At 41.7% G+C, this 23,649-nt stretch overlaps 1 protein-coding gene across 2 annotated transcripts in view; it reads right to left on the bottom strand.

Annotated features, from left to right (window-relative positions):
• The window catches only part of VIPR1 (vasoactive intestinal peptide receptor 1), a 997,445-nt gene that overhangs the window by 537,522 nt on the left and 436,274 nt on the right, over positions 1-23,649 (bottom strand). For both annotated transcript variants that reach the window (XM_069210994.1, XM_069210995.1), the window contains one exon: positions 4,427-4,534. In XM_069210994.1, the coding sequence (XP_069067095.1) occupies positions 4,427-4,534 (108 nt within the window). The remainder of the gene's footprint in view (positions 1-4,426; positions 4,535-23,649) is intronic.

Below are 23,649 nucleotides of genomic sequence, written 5' to 3'. Positions count from 1 at the left end.
TATTAGTGATCCTCATTCCCTTCTAGCTGCAAACCAAAGAGTAGTCGCTAATATCCTAATTTTTGTTAAATATTCGCCGATCCAACAAGTTTAATATTCGATACCAAGTTTTCACATTTAGCCCCTAAACATTTTGGGTCCATTTTCCTGTTCAGTAGCTTGTCCTACATCCAAAATATCACGTCTTGATCGAAAATAATATTATATATTTCTTGATCGCCAGCACTCAAGATGAAGAACAGATTTCCTCAGTCAAATAGCACTATTTTACATCAGCCACTTATATCCCAATGTTTGAAGAGCAAGTCAAGAGTTACCAGGATCTCATCTTATTTCGTTTTCAGCCTCATTTTATGGAAAAACAGGAAGTGAGATTTTTGGGGCCTACACATGAAAAGAATGTGGTGAGCAATAACGAATGTAATTTTTTTTTAAATATAAAAATTTGCATCATGATCATTTCACCAGATATTGTTCGATGGTGTTAGTAATGTTTCTTGTAACATAAGCATACTTTTGTATTTCAGGTAAATATCAAGGGTCAGATTTATCATACTTTCACACAATGCAATGCAGCAGAACACGATGCTGTGCTGTCTGCACTGCGTGAAGGGGGGGGCATGAATGGGCTATATTTAACATTACATGGCCCATTCCTGTCCTCTCTTTGCACCGGGGCACAATGCACCAAAACAGGCACCCGTGCACCATGGTGCAAAGGTGCCGGTGTTGTCTGCAGGATTGTGTTTGTGCAGGAAGAGGCACTGGTGTTGCTCCACCTCCTGGGCGCATAGGTGTCAAAAGGCCTGCAGGGTTGTTTTTTCTTTATTACACTTCTTAGTCTTCAGTTTGGTAGTGTCTTTGAGGGTGTACAGAGAAACACCAGTAGTAGTGAGCTTGTCACAAGATAAGCAGAGTGCTAGTCTTGATGGCTATGTATGTAATGCAACTAATTTTGAAGATGGTGTGGGATGGCAAGGAGAGCCAATGAAATTCCATCAGTGACTTGGCTTTTGCAGAAATTTGGACTTTGAAGCCTCAAGGTTCATATCATCTAGACAGACATGTTGTTCTTGTCAAATGACAGGAATGCTGTGTTGGTGATTTGATCTTCAGAGAGGCGTTGGACATCCAGGTCCAGATGAGGGGGCATCAGTGTTTGAGGCATTGAATATCTGGAGGTGAGGAGAATTTCAAGTAGAATTATGTATCATTAGCATATTTGTGAAATATGTTGCTGCTATCTGTGTGTATAGACTGAAGATGACAGGGGACAGTGTGAAATCTTGGGAGACTCCACAGGTGATAAGGATCATTTGGGACATGAAGGTGCTCAGGAGAACAAACTGGTGTTGTTTGGAAAAGCAGGAAGAGACCAGTGAATGATATTGCCAGTGAATCCCATTTGGGTCTCGAGGCTGAAGAAGAAGGTAGATGGTTGACTGGGTCAAAGGCAGCTGAGAGGTCCAGCAATGTAAGGAATAAAGTAACAAGAGGCAACACAGTGTTCTGGGGAACCTGGGAAATCTAGTGCCCGACAGCAATAAAGGTATTCTTGGATTAATTAACCAGCAAATTGGATAGCTTCAACAAGGGGCCAAAATGTGTTAAACCACAAAAAACATATAAAATAATGTTCTTACAAATGTAACTTGCATTAAAGAATATGTCAGATAAACATCACAATATGAGATAGCATAGTGAAAGTGACAAGTGAGAGAAAGTTTGAATGTGCACAGCAGAGCAATGAGGGAAACAGGCACAGCAAGGTTTATGTAGACCAGGCTTTAGGTCAGTGCAGACTATAATATACATTCAGTCTCCAAATCTGTACATTAAATGTTCAGTCAGTGGAGTGGACCCATCAGCAAATCTTCCCCTATTATTAATTACTTATAGAACCTTCATCAGGATAAGATGGTGGTAGCATCTTCTAAATGTGACAACAAATAGCTTGTAAAAATCAAAGTACAAGTTTGAGGACTCAGGAGTGATGATAATGGGTCATTTCATTAAAACATCTATTGAAGAGGCTCAAAATTACACTGCTAGCGAAATGCTTCCAGCTGTTCTGCTGTGCATATACACACCTCCTCTCACTGGTCACTTCCTTTACTCGCCACATGGAGTTCCCCCTGAGAAGATTTTCCGATCTGTTGAATACGTAAAGAACTGCATTTAATACAATTTCTACTTGTAAAAAAAACATTGTTTTATGTGGTTTGTTGGAGGTTAGCAAATTTTGGGGCCTCACTGATGCTGTCCAATTTTCTATAAGTTAATCTGTGGGAACCTTTGATGTTCCTTAGCAATATTGGAAGGCAGTGATCATCTTCATTTGTGGTTAGTAGGCCCTCCCCTAAATTGGAAGTTGCACAGAAGATGGTTAGTGTTGATGTGATCTGTACTGAGCGTAGATGTCTTTTTTGATGATCATGCCAATGTAGGTAGATAAGAGAGTGATGGGATAGTACTTGAGGATATCCTCAAGATCTACAGTAGGTTGTTTTAGGAATGGGAGGACCTGGCCTGCCTTGAAAGATTCTAGGAAGATGCCTTGAGGGAGGGAGATGTTGACAATGTTAGGCAGTGGTGAAGGGAGCTTTTCCAGACAGAGCTCTGATGTTGGACAAGGGTGAGACATCTTCATAGGAAATGAGTTAAAGGGAGTTAAGTATGTCAGCAAGATCTGCAAGAAATAGGCCATTGATGGATAACCATTTTGTGGTTCTACAAGAAATCATGGGTGCATAAGGAGAAGCAGTCTTGGTGTTTTTTAACATGCTGCTGAATTGCCTGAATTCTTCACTTCTGTAACCTTTTATATTTTCTCTTATGCTTTTTCTAAACATTTCTTATGTCATTCCATTTGACAACTTTAAACAGAAGAGAAAAAATATGTAATATGTGAGTAATATTTCTAACATGCCAATTGCAGCCAATTAAAAATTAAACTACATAGAATTGTGATGGTCATGAAACCACAGACACTGTGTACAAATGTACATCCCAAAGTATTTGTGCATTTGTGTAACTTAGGTGAACTTAGATTAACAAGTATTTCCATTTAAGAGTGTAAATACTTTTTTTTTATGTATAATAAATGTGAGTTTAAACTTGTATATGGATTTACCCGTATGGAATGATTCACAGAAGTATGTGTGAGCAAATTGGCTCCTGGAAAGGGGAGGAGGGTTTTGGGAATTTCAGGTCTGGAATTCCAGTTGGTTGATGAAGAGCCACAAACCAGCTATTTTCTGAACCTCTGTAAACGTTTGATGGGCACATTACTGATCTGGATATAATTAATTCACTCCAGCGAGGGCAAGGATAAATCCATATCCAAGGTGGAACTGGGAAAGGAACGCCCCAATGTTGGTGGAGATGTAGGGAAAGTGTCTTATCTATTGGAAAAATATTTACACCATGTAGAAAATTAAAATGAAAAACGTACAAATGTTAGTGCTCTCGAGTGCTGCATTTACAAATACGAAAATGTACAAGTATTACATTTTTGCCATATAACTAATTTTTTGGGGAGGTAACCTGGAATTCACAAAAACATTACAGAACTATTCTTTCAAAACTGTGACCCTGAACCTTCTGATGAGTACTTCTGAAATCATCTTTGAAGTTAAAGAAGCTCGGCAGTTATCTCAAATGCAGGCTAATACTTACATACTTCATCTTACGTATCCAGTCTGGAACTGAATAGTCCACACATAACTCAACAGTATAAGAAGAACGGCTGAGCAGCCATTATGTCTCAACTCACTATTTTGAGCTCAGAACTACAGACATTGGGTTAAATACATTTCTTAGCCTTCTGCCTCAGCCCTCAATTTCTGCAGATGGTTGAAGATGGTGGGCATCATCACTCACTTCTGGGAACCTGGAATTTGTTTCATCAGACGACTTTGAGATAGAGCAAGAGAAAGAAAGGCAGAGAGTAGAAAAATAAAGATGATACTGTTAAGAAAGTAATGACAAAGGGAGAACGCAGGGAAGAAAAAGAATCTGCAAGAGTGTGATGAATAGATAGGAATTGTTGGTTAGTGGAAGAAAGAGACCACCAGTAGAATCAAAATTGGAATCTTTGTGAGTTGGTTATTGCGGGAACAATCACTGTGTACCTCTGAAAAATGAATCCTCTCTGTCTGCCGTTACGCCACATCAAAATATAAACTCTACCGCAGACGGAAGGAGTTTATTTCATTGTGTGCTTTAGAAAACTAAGCTATTCATTGATTAATTGAATCATTGTTCTCTGGAAACACTCTAACAGACCAATATAACAGAATAATTTTTGCCAGGTGTCGTGTTGCCTTAATGAGGGCATTTTTAGATTTTTCAAGAATGATGATATTTCAAAGGGATATAACAAAATCTGTTTAAAGTTAACATAAAGTGCAATGATGTACCTTACCTGTCACATCAGAGAAAAAAGTGAAGTATATCGGACAGGGCAACACCATAATGTCACCAACATTTGCACGAGGCCAGCAAGTAATGTTATCCCACAGACTCCCACAGCCTGCAAAGGAAATAGAGAAGGGCATTAAAAGCACAAACGGATCATGATTCATCTGAAAATTATAGGCAGTGTTCTCACTATTGCTAAGTAAGAATCTAATAATTTGGGTGCAGTTAGACGCCTGTGTCTCCACATCAGAAGGTCCTTTAAGGAGAGGGTTTGAGAAATCTGAGTAATTTCCTTTTGCATAATTAAATGAAGGTCCATATAACTGCAAGAGATAATGCAAAATGAAAAATCTGCATTTTGTCTTATATTGTAGCGCAAAATGAGTCTTTGAATCTATTTTGAGCAGCCTGTCATGATCTGGTCATTTGTGTTGCTCCCATGCCTACTTTTAACCCAGACTTGGCATAATTCTAAGAAAGCATTCACAGATAAGCTAGTGAATTTGTGTTCAGAAGTAGGGATACCAGAAATAATGATTTTCTGCCTCCGAGGTCCATGAACTACGGAAATAACGGACCAGAGTTTACAAATATACATTTTTTCCAATTCTGAAGGTAAATAATTGATAAAACAAAATAAAAATTTGCAGTTTGCTTTTTAGCTACATACTAGTGACCGCCAGAAAACAGAAACATTGTAAGTCATGGGCAAAGTGGCCAATTCCCATGGCTCTCACCTTCCAAAAGTGGGCATTCTGCCTATTTCACTTTCTCTACCATGTATTTGACTATATAAACCACTCTCCCTCGCCCTCCCTGCTGGACCTCTTACCCTGTCTCTCTCCAGTCCCAGGCACCAGTTTCTGAAATAATTCAGGGGACTTTGGGTTTAAGATGGCTTGAATTAGCAAAAAATGCATACTATGATTCAATGATGTTTAGAAGAGGGGACCCAACTCGGGTCTTGTCCTTGGCTCCCAAAATTCTTAAGATGAAACTGCTAGAAAAGCATTATTGTCACTGCACAAGTGTCAATGGATCCATTATCATCCTTATTACTTATCCAGACCAATGGTTTTTAAAACTCTATTATCATTTAATCCTTGAACTCATTTTTCCCTAATATTTCTACATATCTAACGTACCTCGAAACAAGTTGCACTAATTTATTTTAAACTCCTGAATCAGTTATTCTTGTTTTTAATTACTCTTGTTGTGTAGAAAAATAAGATGTTCACATTTTGATGGTAACTTTGTCACAATCACTTGATCTCTAGATATAATAATCTCAACACATGCACCGGGTACAACAATCATAAAATCGCTGAAAAAGTGAATTACACAGAGATTGACCCTTTCAAAAGTACTCGCACATCTCAAATTTTGAAACAGCTGAAATATTTTTACTCTACCATGTAAAGGTTCCCAGTTCATAGGTCTCATTTGCTGTACATACCCCGGAAGGTTTTCTTTATCGGTGTGGAATAATGAAAACTTGAATGTAAGGAAGGTAAACACAAAGCTGAAATACTATAGCTAGTATCCAGTTATTTGCATGAATGCTGCACATCTTTACAAAATATAGTACCACAACCCCCATCAACAATGCTGAAATACAGTAAACAAGCTCTGTCAATGGAAACGCTGACGTTGCTTTCCTGTATGCTGTCCCTGACATTTGTCCAAATTCCCCTAGATCTGTCCCTGATATTCCATTGGTAATTCAGGCTTCCAGGATAGCTACTTAGGCACTTTGTAAGATGCTACACATTCCTTTAAGACACTCTTGACATCGCAGTGACATGGCAATGGTAAAGAAGGGATTAGTCTTTACTTCTTTTTTATGTTGAGTCGCTCAGACAGCAAAAGATATCTCACATTTTATAGGCTTACGATGAACATACAGGGGCTTGCAGCCCGACTATTGCTTACCATTGCATTTTCATTTTTTTGCTTTTTTATTGGTTGGTCTTCCTTTTTTCAGCCTATCCAAACACTTGTTCCTCCCCTGGAGAACAGCCTCTTTACCATATCTTTGATTGGTGGCCCATTCGTGTAAAACTTAAGGTCCTCCCATCTTCAAATGAGGCAGATGGACCGAGGATTTGGTGGACAAGGGAGTGCATCCTGTTTATGATGGAGTATCCTGACCGCCAAACTCTAAACCTCACCCGTAGTTTTTTCCCTCTAGTGTCTCCATTTTTCTTTCCTATTGCTTATTTTTTTATCTCTACCTTTGTTCCTTCCAGGGAAACCCCTGATGCCCCTTATTTCATTTTACCTTCCCTTTTTTCTATTGTATTCTATTTCCCCTCCTACATTGTTACTTTTTGGCTAATTTTCTTTTCTTTTCACCCTTTGATGGTTTTATTGCAGAGGGGATGAACCTGTCCATATTTTAATCTCTTTCATTTCATTTTTTGGCCCTGTTTTTCTCTTCTCTATATATTTTCTTGCCCAACTTTTCCCAAATTTCAATTTGTTTGTATTGAATTTTGAATTAACCCTGTGCAGCATTCCACTGCCTTCCTACTATGTTCACACTATAGAAATACTGTACATACAATCATTCATGTACTTTAGTATTTCAAAACTTTGTGGAGAAGTAAATATTTATAAGTAGTAAATTGGGAATTAAAAAATTCATAGTGTGGTGGTAATACCAAAATCATATAGGCAGGTTCTCCTGCAAAAAACTAGCAGCAACGGTATTAAAAGGTGTTTTGAAAATTGTGCACATTTTCAAACTTCTGACACTGCTTTGAAAATTGATCTAACCTTCTTAAGGTAAGTCTCTAATATAATTCTTGACACTATTCTCGACAAGAAACAAGCTTTTCCATCTGCTGTTATCCATCAGTTGCTCGATTTTGCAACTTGGAATGTCGTCAGAAAAGGAATTTCGTATAACTCTTTGTATACCTCAAATTATTAACCTTTACACCAAACAGTAAAACCATATCTTTGTGCAGTCATTGATGTTTTTGATCTGTTTTCTAAGGCGTAATTTATTTTAACAGAATTCTCAAAGTACCAACTGTGAGGCCAGTTTAAAATGTTGTAACCAGTTGCCTTAGTTTAAGACTGTCCTTTGTCCTTTCTCCTCAATATAATAGTTACTCAGTGCTTTTATGCTTAAATTGCAAATTAAATTGACTAGCAGTTGCTTCTATGCATAATCCATGCATAGCCAACCCTAATGTTCCTTCTAATGAGTAGTGTCATCATGTACCTTCTTCCAACAATGACATCAGCTTTGTTCCATGATTAAAATTTGGCATTCATCTAAAACTCTTTTGTCATGGATAGGAATGCAGTGTATGGCTTTCATTTAGGAACATCAAAGCACTCTGATGTTAGAGCAGGTAAAGGCCAGCTCTGATACGACAGCAATGTGAGAAATTGGGTTGTTGGTTGACTGCTCAAACAACAGCCACAATTCCTATCAGTGTGAACCACAAACGTCACTAAATTAACTTGACCTTAAACCTTTGATAGCTTGGCTCAAAAGCAGTCAGGGTTAACTTAGAGGCAATGTGTGATGATTTTGCAGCACACATACAGCAATAAAGAGAGAACACAACACAAGAAAAATCACACACCAATTAAAAAAATAGAGTAATGATAATAACGCTAATATTAATAAATTAACACCTAAACAACAAAATCCAATCAGTAGAACAGAGTTATGAATTTTTAAAGTTTAAGGTACAAAATACCAACTTAAGAAACAAAGCACCAACGGCCAACATCTAGTTGTGCAAGACAGGGTCAAAGTTGAAATGTATTGCCAACCACAGTGAAGCGTAAGCCGGATACAAGCAATGGATTGGGCCTGACTGGTACTTACTTTCTGACCTAGAAGAAAGTTTGAAGAACTATGTTTTGAGAAGATAAAAAAGTTCTGCGAGGCAAGGCTGCATGTCATATCCGAGGAGGAGGTGTCATCGCCAAGGAGCAGCTGGAAGAAGTCATGGTGAAACTTTCTATGTTTGGACTTATTCTCTTTTTTGGAAGTCAAAAATCTCCAATGGGACGAGGTAGGTGGCTGTAGCCGATAAGAGTTCCATGAGGCTGGATACCCCTTGGGGGAAGGACAGCTGAACAGAATTTGCTCTTGCAGGGAGAAGAACGTAGCAGGAGTGGCCATGAAGTCAGGCTCACTGGTGAATCACGTTGGGTGAAAAGACAAACAGGCCGGCCCCAGTCTTCTCTTGATTCTCAAAGCAGCTTTCAGCCAAAATGTTTTCAAGTGCCAAGATTTGGATTTTTGGTACATTTATCACCACCCCCAAGTGACCAGGACTGGAGGGGAACCACTGAGGGTGTTAGGACTCACTCAGGCTGGGCCCAGGTGTGGATTCAAGATGCTTGGAGGTGTTTCTGTCCCTGAGATGCTAATTAAGGGGCGAGCCAGCTAGCCCTAACGGTCACTCTGGAAGTCCTAGGTTCACATAATGTAATCAGCACTCAAGCAGCAGGGCAGCCCTCTGAGTATTCATGGCATGTTTCAGGCAGCAAAGCAGTCTGTTTCTATACCTGGTGCCTTCTGTGAAGTAGGAGAAGTTTCTGGAGAATTCTCTTTGAAGTGCTGTAAAGAAATGGCTCCCTGTTGCAGTTACCCCCACTTTTTGCCTGATACTGATGCTGACTTGACTGAGAAGTGTGCTGGGACCCTGCTAACCAGGCCCCAGCACCAGTGTTCTTTCACCTAAAATGTACCATTGTCTCCACAATTGGCACAACCCTGGCATCCAGGTAAGTCCCTTGTAACTGGTACCCCTTGTAGCAAGGGCCCTGATGCCAGGGAAGGTCTCTAAGGGCTGCAGCATGTCTTATGCCACCCTAGGGACCCCTCACTCAGCACAGACACACTGCTTGCCAGCTTGTGTGTGCTGGTGGGGAGAAAATGACTAAGTCGACATGGCATTCCCCTCAGGGTGCCATGCCAACCTCACACTGCCTGTGGCATAGGTAAGTCACCCCTCTAGGAGGCCTTACAGACCTAAGGCAGGGTGCACTATACCACAGTAGAGGGCATATGTGCATGAGCACTATGCCCCTACAGTGTCTAAGTGAAACCTTAGACATTGTAAGTGCAGGGTAGCCATAAGAGTATATGGTCTGGGAGTCTGTCAAAAACGAACTCCACAGCTCCATAATGGCTACACTGAATACTGGGAAGTTTAGTATCAAACTTCTCAGAATAATAAACCCACACTGATGCCAGTGTTGGATTTATTAAAAAATGCACACAGAGTGCATCTTAGAGATGCCCCCTGTATTTTACCCAATTGCTCAGTGCAGGACTGACTGGTCTGTGCCAGCCTGCTGCTGAGAGACGAGTTTCTGACCCCATGTGGTGAGGGCCTTAGTGCTCCCTGAGGACAGAAACAAAGCCTGCTCTGGGTGGAGGTGCTTCACACCTCCCCCCTGCAGGAACTGTAACACTTAGCAGTGAGCCTCAAAGGCTCAGGCTTCGTGTTACAATGCCCCAGGGCACTCCAGCTAGTGGAGATGCCCGCCCCCCCTGGACACAGCCCCCACTTTTGGCGGCAAGTCCAGGAGAGATAATGAGAAAAACAAGGAGGAGTCACTGGCCAGTCAGGACAGCCCCTAAGGTGTCCTGAGCTGAGGTGACTCTGACTTTTAGAAATCCTCCATCCTTCAGATGGAGGATTTCCCCAATAGGATTAGGGATGTGCCCCCCTCCCCTCAGGGAGGAGGCACAAAGAGGGTGTACCCACCCTCAGGGCTAGTAGCCATTGGCTACTAACCCCCCAGACCTAAACACGCCCTTAAATTTAGTATTTAAGGGCTCCCCAGAACCTAGGAACTCAGATTCCTGCAACCTAAGAAGAAGAGGACTGCTAAGCTGAAAAACCCTGCAGAGAAGACGGAGACACCAACTGCTTTAGCCCCAGCTCTACCGGCCTGTCTCCCCCCTTCTAAAGACACTGCTCCAGCGACGCTCTCCCCAGGGACCAGCGACCTCTGAATCCTCAGAGGACTGCCCTGCTCTAGAAGGACCAAGAAACTCCTGAGGACAGCGGCCCTGTTCACCCAAGACTGCAACTTTGTTTCAAAGGAGCAACTTTAAAACAACTTGCGTTTCCCGCCGGAAGCGTGAGACTTGCTACTCTGCACCCGACGCCCCCGGCTCGACTTGTGGAGAAACAACACTTCAGGGAGGACTCCCCGGCGACTGCGAGACTGTTAGTAGCCAGAGTTGCCCCCCCTCAGCCCCCACAGCGACGCCTGCAGAGGGAATCCCGAGGCTCCCCCTGACCGCGACTGCCTGACTCCCAGATACCGACGCCTGGTAAAGACTCTGCACCCGCAGCCCCCAGGACCTGAAAGATAGGAACTCCAGTGCAGGAGTGACCCCCAGGAGGCCCTCTCCCTTGCCCAGGTGGTGGCTACCCTGAGGAGCCCCCCCCCTTGCCTGCCTGCATCGCTGAAGAGACCCCTTGGTCTCCCATTGATTTCAATTACAAACCCGACGCTTGTTTGCACACTGCACCTGGCCGCCCTCGTGCTGCTGAGGGTGTACTTTCTGTGTGGACTTGTGTCCCCCCCGGTGCCCTACAAAACCCCCCTGGTCTGCCCTCCGAAGACGCGGGTACTTACCTGCTGGCAGACTGGAACCGGGGCACCCTCTTCTCCATTGAAGCCTATGGGTTTTGGGCACCACTTTGACCTCTGCACCTTACCGGCCCTGAGCTGCTGGTGTGGTAACTTTGGGGTTGCTCTGAACCCCCAACGGTGGGCTACCTTGGACCCAAACTTGAACCCTGTAGGTGGTTTACTTACCTGCAAAAACTAACTAACTCTTAATCCCCCCAGGAACTGATGAAAATTGCAGTGTGTCTAGTTTTAAAATAGCTATATGTGATTTATTTGAAAACTGTGTATGCTATTTTGATTATTCAAAGTTCCTAAAGTACCTACCTGCAATACCTTTCATTTGAAGTATTACAGGTAAAATGTGAACCTGTGGTTCTTAAAATAAACTAAGAAAATATATTTTTCTATACAAAAACCTATTGGCCTGGAATTGTCTTTGAGTGTGTGTTCCTCATTTATTGCTTGTGTATGTACAACAAATGCTTAACACTACTCCTTTGATAAGCCTACTGCTCGACCACACTACCACAAAATAGAGCATTGGTATTATCTCTTTTTGCCACTATCTTACCTCTAAGGGGAACCCTTGGACTCTGTGCATACTATTCCTTACTTTGAAATAGTGCATATAGAGCCAACTTCCTACAAGTGCCTTATATTTCCTGACTCCACTGCTCTGGATCCAAGCTGACTGCATGAATAATGCAGGGGTCAAATGGCCTTTATGTGAAAGTAGGGCACAGCCAAATCAGTTTCAAGGACGATTGTGCCCAGCTCAGCCCCTCCCCCATCCTACCAGTTGATGGCCCATCCAGACTCAGCGAATTTTTCTATTGTGTGGCTGTCTGGGAGGAATAAACAAAGTCCAGCTGTCAATTACACCCCATCATGTGACCCAGGACAGGCTGCAGGCACCAACTAGTTAGGGCAGGAAAATGCCAAATTTCTAAAACTGGCATTTTCAAAATTGTAACTTAAAATCAGATTTTACTGTTAAAGAGGATTTCTAATTAAAACGTTTCAGACGCTAAACGTGAAATGCTTAAATGTTCCCAATCAAAAGTCAGGATTTAATAAAAGTAGTAGGGCAACCCAATGTTATCCTATGGGAGAGGTATTCCTCACAGTAGTGAAAAATACATTTAGGAGTTTTTCATTACCACAACATGTAAAACATAAAAGTACATGTCCAACATTCTAATTACATGTACCCTGTACTATGGGCTTCCTAGGGCCTTCCTTAGTGGTGACATATGCAATAAAAGGGGACTTTAAGCCTTGGCAAAGGGTTATACTGCCATGTCGAATTTGCAGTTTAAAACTGAATGCAGGCTGCAATGGCAGGCCTGAGACATGTTTTAAGGGCCAACTTAAATGGGTGGCATAATAAGTGCTGCAGCCACACCAGTAGGATTTAATTTGACCGACCCTGTGTATATGGTATACCACTCTACTTATAAGCAGATTAAATCTGTCAATCATGTGTAATCTAATTTTACCATGTTTAAGGGAGAGAGCACAAGCACTTTAGCACTGGTTAGCAGTGGTAAAATGTGCAGAGTCCTAGAGCAAACAAAAACAAATTTGAGAAAAAATTGGAAGTTAGAGGCAAAATGTTTGGAGGAAGACCACCCTGAGACTGACAGGTCCAACAGGCAGGCATTGATCCATCAGCTCCGCATGGTCTCCTTGGAAAGTGAGGTATTGCAAATAGCATTCTTTTTTGTATCAATTATTTTATTGATGCAGTTATGAAATGAGAAGTAAAAGCTATTACAGTGACATGCAAGGTCAGCTTATACATATAGAGATATAAATGTCGACTGTGATACACATACCAACAATAAACAATACCTATGTAACACATTTAAAAGAAGAACAGGAGGATGCAAGAATAAGAAAAGGAGGGGAGGGGAGGAAAGGGTAGTGAGCACAATAATGGTAATGAGGAAGAAGCAAAAGTCTAAGTGAACTATGGGGGATGGATGGGGACATCTTGCAAAAAGGAGGTCCATATAAGAAGAAAAATATCTACTTTGTCAATTAAACTGTAACTTATCTTTTCATATGATACAGTCTTGTACATCTCTGCAAGTCATTCCTCATGGGATGGCACTTGTGGAGAACACCAATTTCACATAATATAGATTTTGGCAGTTGTATGGGCACTGACGAGTACCCGACAAGCAAGGCGGGTCAATTCAGGAGTGTCCGACAAGTCATGGAGGAGAATTAGAGAGTTTGAAAGTGGCGAGGGCAAATCCATAGTTTCCCGGAGCGTAGATTCTACTGCTGTCCAGAAGGAGTGAAGGGTGGGATGTTCCATCAAAATATGGACAATATCACAGGGTGAATAATCACATTTCCAAGAGGCAGAATGAGGGCATAATCCTGCAGCCTGGAGACACAGGGGGTCCAGTGCCAGCCCTCAAGGATCTTAAAAAGACTGAGTTTCATTGGTGCTTCATGTATGCCTTGTTCTAGAGCCTCCAAAATGTCAGCCTATTGTTCCTCATCATATTCCACCTGCAGCTGAGCCTGCCAGGTCATCCGGGGGCTAGCCATTGTATCTGGGAGTATAGATGATGAATAAAGAGGTTATATAATCCAGACATTCTGACTTTAAACCAACCCCAAGTGTTGAGATAAGAGATCACCAGGGAACAGGGAATGGTCCAGGGTTGGGGACCAAATTTACTCAGCTGACAATGACATAACTGTATATTTCACCATTGGTGAGTATGCGACAAGCCAAATTTGTACTGTAGCATCCTAAAGACATTGAGTTCATCACCAGAGATCAGTGCATAAGATTCAGAATCCCAACTCTGCACGGGCTGCAGTCAAGCATGGTCCCCTTCATGCGAATGTCTGCACTGTTCCAGATGGAAGCTTTGTCATGTAGATGTGCAACCACTGAAAAGAAGGGGGGGGGTCCGCATCCAGGTAGAATACATGGCTTTCAGCATGGGACTGGGGGGAGTCGGTGGCAGTGGGGCCGGGAAGACAGATGGCCTGTAACCCCAACTATGCCTCCAGCATTCTTAAGCCACAAGCTGCTGTCTTCCAGGTGAACTGTAGGTTTAGCACAACAAACAGTGACACAAAAGTAGGCTATGCTGACAAGCCTCTCTCCCTAAATCAGATCAGTGCCATCTCTTGCTCACTCATTGAGACCAAAAAGCACAGCTTTAGGAATGTAGGGGGATGGAACCTGCAGTGGGTGGTAAGGGAAGTAGCATTATGCCCAGTACTTGTTTGCATTAAGGGGGTAAGAGGGTGGGAGGGCAGAATTTGTCGAAGGTGGACAGCAATTGAGACAGGATACCAGCTATTTTTATTTTGGATTTGCCCTGGAACTAAGAGTTCTCATTAGGATGGTGGGAAAGGATGGCAGAATGCTAGGTTTTTCCTTTGAATGTTTGGTACCCCGTTGACACCTCTAGCCCTGCTGACCTGAACAAGTTAAGATATTTTGTGGGACCATATACACCATGTTTTACATTGGTAATTTTGAGCAGTGTGGAGTTTTCCACCTTAGGATTCAAAGGGTGATCATCTTGTTCCAGGTCATTATGGACACTGTCTCCAACTCTGAACTTTTCACCTGCAAATCACTGATTTCAGGCTTGTTACCCTGATTGGTTCAATGGAACCAAAACAACGCTACAACATCCAGAATGCATTAGGCTATCTCTCAAACATCCAGGGTTGGAACCAGTGCCCATAACGATGTGGAGGGGGTGGTCACCCTAGTGGCATCATATGTAGCTCGATCTTTGTTGTCTATTTGATGTTGCTTGAAAGCCTTTTGTGGGAAGCAATCCCCGATATTGACAGGTGCCCATCTATAACACCACATATGGTATATAAAAGTAATCCATGTTGAATTATATGGTCTGTTCCAAAATGATTCATCCTTGATGATAAAATCTTTGGTCTGAAAAATAATTTTCAAAATAAGATACGGGATGACATAATTTACAGGCAACGTTGGTTTGTGTTCCTTTCTTTTTTTGTATCCAGTATGGCACTTGCGACGTGTAGTGCACTGCTTTTGTCCGTTTTGAACTGATATACTGCAGTCTCATTTTAAGCAAATATTTCAATTAACCCTTGAATCTTTGTGTTTACATTTTCATCTTCACTATAAAAATCTGAGAACTTGTTTGAACTGCTTAACAATAACCTCGGTAAGTGTTTTGGATACATATTTTAATCTGTTTCCACGAAGAGATGTCCTCAACTAATGATTGTGAGCTATGTATAAAAATAAGGTTTAATTATAATTGAACTGTAAATTCCTTTCACCGGCTATCCCACAAACCTCAGTCACCAAGCTCTTTGACCTGCTGGCACCTACTACTGAACATTGCACTCTTTTTTCACTTAATAAGGCCCTCTCCAGAGAAGGTATCCTCAAAATCTTGGGTTTCAGCAGACTGTGTTTCCAGTGCTTAGGACAGTACACCCCTCATTGGCTCAGCAAATACGCAGGGTATCACAAGACATTTCTCTGTGAGGACCACAAACTGCTTGGACTAAGACGTTTGTGGTTTGTGGTAACAGTTCAGAGCCATGTTGCAACTAAAACGGTGTACAAGGAACACAACACAATAACCAGTGCATACTTGTTGATATCTGGTTCTGTTTTGTTCTGTTGGAGTTCACATCTGTAATGCGGCAAGAACCACAATCAATGTAAGGTGTGAGCAGAGAACCAGGGGCGTATCTACACACGGTGGGGCTATTGCAGGGCTACTGGGGCCAAGCAGCCCAAGGGGCCCACATTTGAGGCAGAGGTGGTGCTCATTCATCAGCCTGCAGAATGTAGAGGCTTAGATGGGTAGAGTGGAACATTAGTCCTGAAGAGTCCTAGTGAAGGGAAACACAGCTCGGCCGTGTTCACGGTGAGGCTGGGTGTGTATGGAGCAAGCTCACACCTTCCTCTGACTGTCTGCATTTAATAATCAAGAGAACATGTTGATTGATGGGTTACCTCTGCCTGCTACCAGAAAAGTTGTTCATTCTTGAGGGTGACCTGAGGTAGACAAACAGATAATTTGGGAACGCCTGTGTCTGACTAGGTAAGGAAATACATCTTGCGAAGTCAAAGTAATTTATATCACAGGTGAGAGGTCATACTTTAACCTATAAAAAGTAAAATGTCCGTCTGTTAACATCAGCTGCATTCCCCATGCACACAGAACGAGATATGGCAACGTGTAATCTGTCTCCTCTTCCACATTCTTCTGTACAATATAGAAGTCTTTTGTGAGAGTCAGGAACCTGTACTTTTCCTGCAGTGAGAGGCAGATGTATTTTTGCAACAGAATCAAGTTTATGAAGCGGAAGAATTTACCTTGTATGGGAAATGTGCTGCGTGTACTTATATAGGAGGAGGAAACAAGGGGTTTAAAATAACTGAAATTTGTACGCTGTACAAAGCAAATGAGTTGGAAATATTTGCAAGACATTAGCGGGATGTCCTTGCTTTCAGGTTATCATAACTGCTTGGAAGGCTATGTTATCTCTTCCGAGTTTTAAACAAGTAACGCGCATGTTGTTCCGGCACCTCTACATCAGATACCTTAACCACAGAGCTGTCTGTCTGGAGGGCCTTAATGTTCTTAGTAAGCCACAGTCAGAAAGCTGAATATTCACAAATGTGGCAGATAAGGTCTTTTGGGAATGTATAACACATGTACTGTCGTAGTCAAAAGAGTAAAAAAGTACCTCCAAATGACTTAGCATAGTTTTTTGTTACAGAAATGTTCTCTAGTGTTCATAAAACATTTGCCATTACCTACACGTTTATTATTTTTTAATGTTATGTTCTTTGCAGTAACTCTATTCAGAGAATTACTTTCATTGACGGGAGAGAATTTGTGACAGAGGGGTAGTTTTTCATCGTTTAATGCTGCTAAGAGCACTAACATCATCTAGCAAGCAATTCATTTTGTTTTCTGTAGACAGCTATTAAGTGTGAGTGGAAGTCAATTAATGTAGCATGGGATTTAACTATTTATTCGAAGATATACTGTTAATCCCTGAACCTAATATTCCAATACATTGGGTAATTAATGCAGTCGAATACAATAGAAACAGACCAGCTGTCTTCAGTGCTTAATTTGTAAATAAAGAGGTGCCGGTGCTCAAAGCCCTTCTCTGAAACACGAGGCTGCTGTAATTAAATCTCCCAGCACTGAATACTGAGGCAGCGTAATCCTGAAGCCATCTCGGGCCTCTTCAATCCATTTACAGCCACCCATGCCCCTTCAGCTCATCCTGCAGCTTTCTACTTTCTCCCTTTGAGACTCTTTTTCGTTTTTCCCTTCCTCCGTATTTCCCATATGTGTCTTTTGCTCGCAGCAAATGCGTGAGGCAGAAGAATAAGCCCCGGCCCTCACAAATAAGTGCCGGTGCTCAGCACCGGAAACAACAAGCACAAATTAAGCACTGGCTGTCTCCCGGATGCCTCCTGTGTAATGACATTTAATATGCCTTTCACTGCCCTAACTGAAACACACCACGGTAAGGGATAAGAGTGCCGATGAGGTGGCAAGGGAGTGGGACCAGATTAGGTAAATGGAGGCCGAGGAGTGGCAGGAGCAGTTGACTGATGGAGGCATCAGCTAAGGGGAACTAGGTGGGGTAGGTGACAGCTATAGTACCGCTCAACTACTTCTCACCAAAGCAACAGTTGCCTGGGGCAGATCCAGGCCAAGTCATTTGTGGTAAGCGAAACATCGAACCTCCTTGCACCCTGGCACTCCATGTATCGGTTGCCCCTCTCAGCTGTGTCCTTGTTCTGCCGGCCTTCTCGTTATGCAGTCATGAGGCACTATGAAGAGAAGGAGAAAGGGTGGCTTTGGGAAAAAAACACACTCTGGAGGTGCACAGCTATCATTAGTGCAACCACTATTTGCAGATATACTGCCATTGTAAAGAAGTTGTAGGTTTTTGTTCTTATTTCATGACATCCTCTGAAGAGAGAATATCAAGTGAGAAATACACATGAGGCACAGAGACAGATAATATATGGATGTTCGTAATGACCAAGGTGTGTCACCAAAATCAATCGCATTTTTATTAATAATCTGCAAGGTAAATATTTAAAACATGCTCTCCTTAAGACTTGGCTTGTAGGGTTCTGTAAAATAAGATCATGCAATCCAGTGCTGATTGGGAGGGCTACAGCCTGTTTGGGATAGGAGACCACAGCAAGAGAGCCATGCCCCACAGAGTATCTGAAATAGTCATTTCTCAGAGATGGATGCACTAGTTATTCATTTTTAGCGCCTAGAGGAAGGTAAGTATCATTCGAACACAATGAGCGCTTTCAGAAGAGGGCGTTGAGTTTCATTATAATGCAGAGAGAAACTCGTACATGTTCACAAAGATACAATACAAACCAGCAAGGATATACCTCGGAGGAATGACACAGCGTTAAACAGATGTAATAATTTCGGGCGGGTCACCGCGGGTTCGGGCGGTGGTGGCTGCAACGGTCTGTGCAGAACACTGATGTGTAGCTGCTGTTCACAGTACAACAGGGTGATACAACATGACAGTAAGTATAGGCATAGATGGGTGCGAGAGTGTACACACAAGCAAATTAAAACATAAGCAGAGAAGGACCTGTCCGATATAAAATGTTTAAGCATGTGTGCTACACTATGACTATGTAGGGAGAGAGGTTGTTTTGGGTGAAGGGGATGTGGTTGTTTGGGTGAAGGACATAAGCAGTCAGGAATGTATACAAAATGCAGTCACTAAGGAACTGGAGGGGTGAGGGAATCCCAAGGCTTGCTTAAGACCCAGGTCCCTTTCAGAGTACATTATTTGGTGAGCCTGTTGAGCTGCGAATAGGTCAGAGGCCTGAGAAGGTCACTTGCTCTATAGTCGTTTTTTAGGGGTGGGGACTGAAAGGTGAGCTGTAGAGGCCCTGACTGGTCTAGTGGATATGGGCCTTTCTGACTAGTCAAGTGGAAGAGTGTTCTTGGTAGCTCATTAGCCTCTTCCTCACATATGCCTGCTCAAAATACGACGAAAACTTTTTTTTGAAGGGGCTATGTGACACCTGACACAAGTAATGGCCAAACACCATTTTGAAACATCTTTACATTAAATAGAAATAAAAGAGAAATATAGTGAAGCAAGGGTCAAAGGGCTAATGGCAGGTGTTATGGTGATTACCTTCAATGATTTTTCTGACTGTCGAAAATACAAAAGATTCATATAAATTAACTGATGATGATAAATACAAACACAATACATCCTGCCCATTTTAAACTATTCTCTGCAGGTATTCTTTTGACAAAGAAGTAAAGATTTCAAGAACCAAATTGTTCTTTGGGGTATTGTCACGCTAGAGTTTTTCCAAAAACATACCAAAACGTTTCAAGCCACTTAGTACAAATTTGTTTTGTTAAAGCATAAGGTGGGCAAGAAGAGTACATTGTGAGTTCTCCCACAGTTCTCTATTATCTAACCAGAATCATAAATGCATGTTTCTTAACGAAAAAATCAAGGCACATTTTAAGGTGCCACTTACTACCACTTTAAACATAGCAGAAATGTATTCCCTTTTGTTGATTTCATATGGGAATTACATTTTAGGATAAACAGTTTTAAAGGCATATTTTTGATTTCTATCAAAATACTTTTAGGTATAAGAAAATCTGCTTTTCTAAAGGATTTGAGCCGCATTTTACATCCAAAGATACAAAGAGGTAATAGGTTTGACATCTTTATCAAATCACTTAGAAAATCAGCAGCAAAAATATCTCTTGCTCAAATCTATGTACCACATTTTTAAACAATGTAGATTTACACTGGATGCATTGCAAATAAACAGTCTTAAAGAGGGATTTGAATGAAACTCGTGAAATTATATGATCAACAAGAGAAGGAAAATATAATAATATTGGGGATTTAGATGTTCTTATTTACCACAATGCTGTTCATGTTGTTTTATTAAAGCTTGTTACATATAATTCACAGTCTTGGCTCCTCCGCAATTGCAGAGCAGCTTCAAGCCCCCCCCCCATCAGCCAGCATCAACTGCTGCAAATCCTTTAATGATGAAAGGATAATAAACTAGGGCCCATATTTATACTTTTTTAACGCCGCATTTGCACCACTTAATGATGCGAAAGCGGTGCAAATTTACAAAATACAATTGTATTTTGTAAGTTTGCGCTGCTATTGCGTCAAAAAATGACACAAATGAGGCACTAAAAAAGTATAAATGTGGGCCTAAGTTTATTATCCTTTAATTGTTAAAGGGGCAGGGTAGTGGGGATGACAACTACGGTGGGAAGTGAACTGTGCACTCCCCTCACTGTGCATGTATGTTTAGCCGGTCGTCTTGGGCCGTCCAAACACACATGTGCAGTAGGCTCTCTCTAGCCCGGCACTATGCTGCCGAGCTGGAGAGAGCGAGCACAGGCTCCCAGTCTGCCTGGCAGTGCCCTGGTTGGGCACTCCCTGCCAATCCTGATGCTGCTCTGAGCAGCCTGCTGAGGCGGAGGAGTGGCGGCAGAGCACGGCATGCAGGTAAGTTTATTTATTTCTTTATTTTTTATTTTATGAATATTTACCCCCCCGCCACCTTCCCCGCTGCCCCACATGCTGCCCCACCCCCTGTAACACCCGCGAGCCACGATTGATAATCCAATGCTAAAATTAACAGCATTGTACAGAACAACAACACATAGTTCAGCTTGCATTCATAAATAATTCATATTGCTACAAACTACTGCTATATATATAACTTGGATGTTCAAATTAAGATCCAACATAAATGTATTCATGAATGTTTTGGATTACATATAAGCTGCTCCTTGAAAAAACTTTTGAGAAAGAGCAGGAGTATGACTTAGAACCAGGAACGTGTATAGATTAGGAAAAGGCAGAGAGCAGGGAATGTCACACATGACATACAATGATTTCAGTACCAACAGACTAGTTGAAGACGTACATTTCTTGAAACTCGAACCAAAAGCCAGGCCCTCAACTTTCCGGAATTAATTTGCACCCAGTAGGACGCATGCTGTATGCTTGTGGACTTCACCTTCTCCTTAAGCAATGCTTGCACTGTAGGCTTCCTAGTGGACTTCCAATGTCTATTTGTATTATTATTATTATTATTATTTTTATTATTATTATTATTATTATTTATTATTACCATCGTTAGGAAGTTTGATCAGCGACTCTAGGGCAACAGAAAGTTTTCACTATATCACACAGAGTATATGGAAATAATGTTTACTGATGAGTCTCTGCTCTTAGTATCTGACCCAGGACATCCATTATTTCTTGTTACATAGTATGGGAAATTTCAGGATATAAAATTAATTTTTATTAGACAGACGTGCTGCCTATAACAAACATGTGCTTCTGTGCTCATTTTGCATAATGGGCCAGCAAGTGATCCTTTGAATTTGGAAATGCATTTAAGAAGTTGGTAATTACAGTTTCTAGAGATACAACTGAGATGTTACAAACCAACACAAAACACAGTTTCAAAGATATGGCTTAAACCTAATATGTAGATCTTGCTATAGCTTCATAAAAAGTGAACTGTATAAAAATGAACTTCATTACGTGAATTTCATAACTACTAAGTGCATTACCAATTAAAATCCAGACGTTTTGTTAGAAAAAGTTTAATAAGCTATTAAGCAGCTTCCTATGGGGTACACATACTGTTTTTCAGTAATTAATCTCTTACAGATCTCTTAAAGAATGCGTCCATTGCAATTTATAGATGGAGAAGTATCTACACAGTTTAATGAAGGTCTTCATTTTAATCTTTGTTCGCAGTGGCTTTTGCATTTCTTCTGCCACGTAGCTGGATCAGCTGTGTCTTGCAAATACCAAGACTGGACAGACGCTCTCCTTAGAGCATCACTTGCTAGTGAACCACAGGTTCGAGGAAAGAGCTAAAAAACATCACTGCTGCAAAGTGATAGGAGCGCTAGCTGTAGAATGCAATCTGCTCCTGGAGATGAGTGTGGCCATCTTACAGCCCATCTTCAGCACACATAGGATGTGGCAATAAGGGGAGCTCATGTCACAGTCGAAGAGCAGCTGCCTTTTGAGCCCAGGTTTCTACATTAAAAAACAAAATAACCATGTACCGAAATAACATATAGAAAAACATGTTCATCGTTTTAGTTTGTATATTTTTAAGTCAACTTCTGTATCACCTTCTAGGATAATGCAATTTGCCAATCGAAATAGAACTAATATAACACCACTAAGAGTTAATGGGGCCAAGTAAGCATTGTATAATGGTGCTTTTCGACACGTTAGTCCAGAATGAATACAATTTGTCTATTCATATACAGAAACCAATACGAATTGTTTAGATTGTATACATTTGCCTTCACATCTTCTTGCAAAATCTATTTTTTTACAACTAATTTGTAATTCATCAATACATTTTGATACATTATTTTTTCATTCTCAAATTTTTATGAAATATTCTGATAATCGTTGATCTATCTTCTGTTTAATTAAGACAATTATATTTATATTTGATGCTTTCTTACAAATGTCATTTTCATAATCCTGAGGAAATTGCCATACTTGAATGGAGGCCTTTTTGCATGCATCCAGGCGGAATTTCTATCTCACTGGCTCTCTTCCAGTCGCGGTTTGCGGGGATCAAAAGGGGCAGCGTGGCGTGTGGGGGGGGAATTATAATAAAAAAAATGTTAATGTAAAAAAATAAAACTTACCTGCACTGCTCCCATGCCGTGTCGCTCCTCTTGCTCCCATCGCTGCAGGCAGGCACAGGCTCCCAGCCTGCCCTGTGCCAATCCTGATGCCGCTCAGAGCAATGTCAGGATTGGCTGGGAGCACCCAGCCAGGATGCTCCCAAGCAGACTGGGAGCCTGTGCAGGCTCTCTCCAGCCCAGCAACTATGTTGAGGGTTGCAGAGAGCACTGTCTGCATGTGTGTTTGGCCAGCACAAAATGGCCGGCCAAACACATCGTTTATTATCTTATGGTTATTACAGGTTTGAAGAGGCTGCTGCTAGTGGGGGTGGGGGCGAGCGGGGTGACGCTCCTCTGCCCTAATAAAGGAGCTGGCCCTGCTCTCTTCCTTTTCTGGGATTTTACAAAAACGAAGCTGAGATTGCATGTCTAAAAGCATCTCATGCTACTTTGACTGTAAAAAAGTGGAATCACAACTGAAAGCCTGCAAATACATCCACAGGGAATGTCGAGGGCTGGGTGGAGGCAGAGCTTTGTGCAAATTACTGATGCACAAACAAAATTATAATTTGCTCTTCATAACCCTGTGAATATTGAATCTGCATAAAGAGCTCTAAAACAAAAAATACTTATTTTACAACGAGCATGCTTAGTAGTTTTTCATAACAATGCTCTGTTTGAGTGGTGATAATGCTATTACGACTCTAAGGTCACTTTAATTTGTCTGCCAGAGGGGAGCACAACAAACGTTTGGTGACCCTGTGTTGGTTTCCCTGCTGGACTTCATAGCCCACAAGTCCTGGGAGCAGGAGGATGAGCATGTCTGCCTTCAAAAGGTTGAAAACAATCCATCAGTGCAGGATCGTGACGG

This window comes from Pleurodeles waltl, chromosome 10 (assembly GCF_031143425.1).
Source record: "Pleurodeles waltl isolate 20211129_DDA chromosome 10, aPleWal1.hap1.20221129, whole genome shotgun sequence".
NCBI classification, from domain to species: domain Eukaryota; kingdom Metazoa; phylum Chordata; class Amphibia; order Caudata; family Salamandridae; genus Pleurodeles; species Pleurodeles waltl.
Note: the sequence above shows the minus strand (reverse complement) of the source record. Positions and strands in the feature narration are given on the sequence as shown.